Raw genomic sequence first — 6,698 nt, 5'->3', positions numbered from 1 at the left:
ACTCTTTCCGGCACCGCCTCCCTCTCCTACACCATTTCACAAAACCAAAACAACCATTGAGCTTCCTTCCTCGATAAGGGGAGCAAACGACGACCCCATTGTTCTCCTCTAGTTTATGAACCCAAATCAAGAGCCTCATTTCTCCTCCTTCCTAACAGTGAAATCAAAACCGGGTATCATTCCATTTCCTCTTGATTGACAAAGCTCTTGGAAAGGTGTATCTTCTCCTAAAACAAATTTCTAAATGATTTTCTTTTACTTATGAAAGAATGTAAGTGTTTGATACTTTTAAAGCAAAACGAAATGTGCATGCAGGAGATGCTTATATGAAATATGGTAGATTCTACTTGATTTTTGTTGTTTTATTTAGATATTTGTGTGGGATTGATCTTGATAGAGTCATACAGATATTCATGCAAAATTTTCTCGATGAGTTTTTTTGCCCAAATTGATGTCTTGTAAATCGTAACAAGTTGTATAAGTGTTTGCCGATGGTTACATTCATGCATTTTCCTTATAGTTGCATGTCATTTATCTTAAGAAATGCTTGTAATAAATGTGATAAATCTCTTTGATTATATACATTTGGAATGATTGATTATTGCAAGATTACAGGAATTGTGGTTTTAATATTGCGTTTACATTATCTCTATTATTGAATTGTTGGAAAAAAATGAAGGACTGAAAAGTATGGAAAGTCTTGCTCTAGACTGAATCTATGTAATCAAATTTTTTTTAAAATTTTTAATGGCTTTTTTAAATTCTTTTTCACAATCTTGACATTCATCATTTGGAAGATTCACATACATACCACCACACAATTTTTATACATTCACATATCTAATACCTAAACTTCAATTTTTACATGTATGCCACACCTTTCTGATGCATTTACTTGCTTAACACAAAGTTTTCACTTGCATACATATATATCATCTAGTTCTTAAGGCCGATTCACTTATCTTTCCGTTCCTTGGCTTTGCTAATTTTGAAAGTGGTCCGGTCTTCTTCTTTTTGTTTTATTTCTCTTGTTAAATGGTTAACTCAAAATGAGGATTTCTGATTTAATTATTTGAAAAACATTTAAAAGATATTTGAGGATTAGTTGGAAAAAATTTAATTGAAGGTAAAACACCTTAAATCACTTCAAGCACATATTAAAGTGTAGGCTTCCTAGATTTTATGAGCACGCTCTAGGTGGTAGTTCATCTACCTAATTTTGATTGAATGATGAAACTAAGCACTTGACTTTAATTCACAAATTGATTAAAACACTAAACTTGAGTATACATCAATTTGTGGTTCATGACTTCCTTAATTAAATCAAATAATGAAATTTTAGTCATTACTTAACATATAGTGAAACTCAGTGCTCCGAGATTCGAGCTCGAACATTACACTCAAATCCTCCTGATAATTGGGGACATTCCTAATGTCACATATAAATCACCAACTCCTGATTCTTTATACGTGACATCGTGTTTTGTTTTGCTCGTTCGTGTTTTTTCTATAATTTGTTTAGATTTTCTTGTACCGGATTTTCTAGCAATTTATTTAAGATTCTTGCACTTTATTGTTCTCTTTACTGCATTATTTAATTTACAAAATTCGCAAAACCCCTATGGTGGAGAACGGTAGTACAACCGGTTAGGAGGTACGCCTCGACAAGTCACTAACTGAACCATTGGATGTACTCATTAAACCTGAAACTCGAAGTTGCGACATGGAGCTCGGATCAAACTTCGTGGGCAGCACAATGAGGAGCATGGAGCAAGTAACAAGTAGAGGTAGTCGTCATTCTACAACAGCAAGACAAGTCTACACCAGCTAAACATTCCTCGTAATAACAACTCATAGGACTTCGAGGCGGCTCGCTCAACGAGATGTAAATCCTCACACCCTCTTTTAGGCTCTTGTGCAACCGTGTTGTGCAGCATAAGTCCTGAATCATCTTAGGTTTTGAGTTGTCGTTTAGTACAAAGGCTAGTTGCATAATCGGGTATTATGCAAGTGTAAGTCTCAAATAATAAAATTGGCAAGATTTAACAATTAAATAACATCGTCTCCAAAACGCAACCACACAGTAGGATAGTTTGGGCAGTCACTGAGGTTTCTCCTCTGGATCTGTGACATCCCCTACCTTTTTCTTGCTTTGAACTCCTAAAATAACTGTTTCCATTTGGCCTTTTTCTACTTGATTTTTCGCGTCCTACCGTGGAAACCTAAACCTTGAATTCTTAAAAATTAATATCTCTGATCATTATCGAGATTTTTCTCACGTGACTTCAATTATTTGAAATGAAATTAACTATATGAGTTTGACTCTATGGGAAACTTGGAACCCTGGTAAAATAAATCCTATTTAATATTTATATTAGATAGGAGAATTTGTCGGTCACATAAAAGGTTAGCAGACCAAACGGATGTCACAAATCTCTTAGTTTGCATGATTGAGTTCATCGCCGAGGTATACACTTATCTTTTGGGAAGCGGTATTAAACACGATTGTGCGAACTATTAGATTCATTCGATCTTTTTTTTTTCAAAATTAAAACCACTGTTTTCAAACATAAAAAATCATATACCATTTTATATTAAAATTAAATTTAAAAATTATTTTCAAAAGTTGACCCACAACACAGCACATTGGTTCTTTAAATATTCATAAAAAGGTGTATTTCACTTCTAAAAAGTGGTAATAGTGTTATTTTTTATGTGATGTTAAATGATTTGAGTGCTATGTGTCTAAGTATGAAAGTTTAGGGATGAGATATACAAATACATACGAATTGTGTGTTTTGTATGTAAATGCCCCTTTGTTTTTAGTTCTTTTTGCCTAGCACTGCTTTGGTATTGCTTCATGTTATTCTCTTTTCACTGAATGATGACAAATCTTGTTTTGCTTTAAAAAAATATTACAGCTTTGACTTTGTCATTCATTTCAATCGGCATCAATCTCATTATGTTTAGTATTTAGGACAAAACTTGAGGCTTTCCTGTTACGTTCGATGGAGGTGGGTCTTATCTCCGATGGAGTTATCGCACAAGACTTGAATCAAGCATCATCATTTTGGCAAATTCGTGAGGTTTATATCGTTTGATTATATGTCACTCTTTTTTTTTTTTCCATTTTTTTTTATCAATTATTATGGCTCTTCATTTATAACATCTCAATCCCAACTATTTTTGAATGTTGCAATGCTAGATACTCATATTTAACATTTGGAAAATTTACATAGATACCATTTAATTTTTATGTAAATACATATTTATCACCTAAATTTCAATTTTTACATATGTGCTGCTATAGCTGTGCATGAAAATGTGTATTTCACTTGTGTATTTCACTTTATAAAGTTAAAAGTAGTGGTATTTCTTATGTGATATGAAAGATTTGGGTAATAGCAATGTAAAAAGTAAAGTTTAGGTGTTATACTTGTAAATACATAGGAATTGGGTGGTATGTATGTAAATGCTGCTGAATATTTCTTCCGCTAAGAATCAAAATATGCTGAAGATTGTTGTATCCTTTTTAGGATTGGTTGATGCGCCAAAAGACAATCTGAAATGAAATGTATAATCTAGCTTAAGAATTATAGAGAATTTATTTCCAAGAGCACACTGTTTCTTAAAACTCTGTTACTATCATATCAATGGTATGGAGGGCCACAACCATCCATTAGTATTGACCTGCTGTTATTGGTTATAATTTTACCTACCTATAAATTGCCGGAGTACTGATGATGTTACTTCATAAGCTTTACAAACAAACGTGAGATGCAAGATCATGAAATTTTAAAGATGTTAGGGGCCATTTGAGATTATTTTCTTTGTGTTTGGTTGTGATAGTTATTTTAATAAACACTCAAAAATTTTTTTTAGATATTTCGGGTATGTTTAAGAACAAGTTGATTTGTTTTTAAAAACAAAAAAGTAGAATGTGTTAATTTTATACTCGAATCAAACATGTTTCTAAAAATAAAATTAAAAATAAAAACAAACATAGAAAATAAAAGTGATACCGAACAGGCTCTTAATACATAAAATTGGATTTTTCAGATCACAATAATGATTCTCGGAATTCTACACTGACCATAACAAAAAAATTTTGTATCGGATTTAAAGTTGGGTTATCATGTAAGACCCGTATTGACTCTTCTTTGAATAAACAATTAAAAGGATGTTTTGACAGGGTCTTTCAGAAGCAACAGCAAAGGCAGGTGCTGTCTACAAATATGACTTGTCCTTACCTGTTGATACGCTCTATGGCGTTGTCGAAGAAATGCGAGCACGGCTAGGTATTTATTTATTTATTTTTTTTTTGGAAGGTTTACATACATACCATACCACTAAATTCCTATGTAGTTACATATCCACTCCCATACTTTTAGTTTTACGTACTTACCACCTTACCCATGCATGAAAAGGTGTATTTCGCTTTTTAAAACTTAAATTGGTGGCATTTTTTATGTGATATGAAAGGCTTGGGTGGTATAAATGTTAAAAAGCAAAGTTTAGGTGTTAGATATGTAAATACATAGGAATTGGGTGGTATGTATGTAAATGCCCATATTATTTTAAGTTATTTATCTTTGAAATAGTATTCACTCATGTTTCAACAATCATTGTCTATTCTTACACTGCTTTATATTTGTGATCTGAATCTGCTCAAATTTGTTTTTAATTCGTTCAAAAGCTTTCTGATTTTCTTAGATGTCTTAAGACACTCCATTGTAAACTTTAGGAAATGCAGCTAAGGTAATCGGTTATGGTCACCTTGGCGATGGAAACTTGCATCTTAATATCTCCACAACTCATTATGATGAGAAGGTAGATATCTCACAACTCTTACATGTGAAATTTACGTACATACCACACAATTCTTATGTATTTACATAACTACCATCCAAAATTTGATATTAACATTTATAACATTTTGGTGTTATAACTTATGCATGCATTTAAATATGAAATTTTTGGTGTTAGATATGTGAATTTATAAGAATTTTGTGATATGTAAGTAAATACCCCTTACAAATATTTGTTACAATCGTCTAGCTTTTGAAGCTTTCTTATTTGTATTGATTTTTATTTCAGATTCTAGCTCGAATTGAACCCTTTGTCTATGAGTGGACGGCGCAGCACTGTGGAAGCATTAGTGCTGAGCATGGTTTAGGGTTGATGAAAGCCGAGAAGATTCACTACAGTAAACCTGAAGAAACTGTACTTTTCTTCCATTCATTCTTCTGAATGTCTTTAATAATTTACGAAACAATTGGGTTTTTTTGTGGCTTTTTCTTTGAAGCAAGTCAACTAGTGTGTTCAATTTTTGTCGAGAAAAAGGCGAAATTTAGGTAATTGCGGAGCAATAAAAGAATAAAACCCGCCGCATAAAAACATGAGCATTTTATATAGCTTTATTTCATTGATGGCTACTGGACTTTCAAGGATTCAGCTTTAAATTTTAAGTTGCAGCATTTATGTTTTTCTATTTAGAAAATCTTAGATTAGAAGATGTTGACAGAATTACTATCATTATATTATATAGGCTGATTTACATACATAACCCTCAATCCTTATGTATTTATCCATATAAAACCTAAATTTCAGTTTTTATATATATGCCACCTAGCCTATGAATGAAAAGCAGCTTGGCTCTACGGGTTTCCTTATATTAAATTTCTACTGCTTGTTTCAGGTGAAATTAATGGCTTCAATCAAAAGACTATTGGACCCTAAGGGAATTTTGAACCCTTACAAAGTTCTACCACAGAGCTTGTTGCAGAACTGAGGTATGAGTCCCCTCATGATCCCTATTTTCTAAGAGTTTCTTAAGAAATCATCACTCGAAACATTGTTATTTACAAATCTTAAATAACAAATTTCACGATAAATCCCAACTCATATTTTTCTTTTTTATTAAATTAACAATGATTTTATTGTCGCACACATAAATTTATTGGTTTCGTAGTTCAAAAAAACTGTTGCTAGTTTTATAAATAGTAATGTTTCGGGTGATATATATATATATATATATATATATATATATATATATATACACACACACACATGTAGTTATGTGAAAAATAACAATTAAATCATTTGATTTGCAAAAACTTATTCATGTATTTAAAAGTCCTCTATAAATTATAGAATTTTATATTCATGACATGATGTATACCTGCATATCATATATCTCACTATTGAGCTATTAGTCAAAGTATTGTTTGGCTCGTTAAATAAGTAACATTTACATACCACTTCATTCCTATGGATTTGTATTTCTAACACCTAAACTTCGACTTTTACACACACAAATTATCAATAAGAACAACTTCGAACATGAAGAATGAGTTTTCTTTTTTTCACTATTTTTTAATAAGTTGAATATGATTTGATTTCTAACCAAATATTTCATTTGATCTGATTTAGGTACCAATCTGAATCTGTCCAAAAATTTCAACTGAGGACGACCATCTTCTACGGGAAAGATAACAGTTACATACTTTTGGAGCAGCATAATTTTAAAACTTCCCAATTTCAAATAAAATTTATCAAAACTATATTTTTTTTTATCTATGTTTTATGAATTTATGATTTATGCATATGTAAAACATGCATTTACTTTATCAAGGTTCATTGCATTTGTCAAGATTTTAAAGGATTTACTTTATGGCAAACATGATAGAATATATTGT

At 31.5% G+C, this 6,698-nt stretch overlaps 1 protein-coding gene across 2 annotated transcripts in view; it reads left to right on the top strand.

Annotated features, from left to right (window-relative positions):
• The window catches only part of LOC110029259 (probable D-2-hydroxyglutarate dehydrogenase, mitochondrial), an 86,964-nt gene extending 80,266 nt beyond the window's left edge, over positions 1-6,698 (top strand). Inside the window, exons 11-16 of one of the 2 annotated variants that reach the window (XM_020731470.1) lie at positions 2,978-3,086; positions 4,193-4,298; positions 4,745-4,830; positions 5,098-5,223; positions 5,699-5,792; positions 6,433-6,698. In XM_020731470.1, coding sequence (XP_020587129.1) covers positions 2,978-3,086; positions 4,193-4,298; positions 4,745-4,830; positions 5,098-5,223; positions 5,699-5,791 — 520 coding nt within the window. In that variant the 3' untranslated portion in view covers position 5,792; positions 6,433-6,698. Of the gene's footprint in view, positions 1-2,977; positions 3,087-4,192; positions 4,299-4,744; positions 4,831-5,097; positions 5,224-5,698; positions 5,793-6,432 lie in introns of those variants that run through there. The other variant, XM_020731471.1, reaches the window with a different exon arrangement.

This window comes from Phalaenopsis equestris, unplaced genomic scaffold (genome assembly GCF_001263595.1).
Source record: "Phalaenopsis equestris unplaced genomic scaffold, ASM126359v1 Scaffold000552, whole genome shotgun sequence".
Lineage (NCBI taxonomy): Eukaryota > Viridiplantae > Streptophyta > Magnoliopsida > Asparagales > Orchidaceae > Phalaenopsis > Phalaenopsis equestris.
The sequence above is the reverse complement of the archived record's forward strand: the minus strand, read 5'-3'. Positions and strand labels throughout refer to the sequence as shown.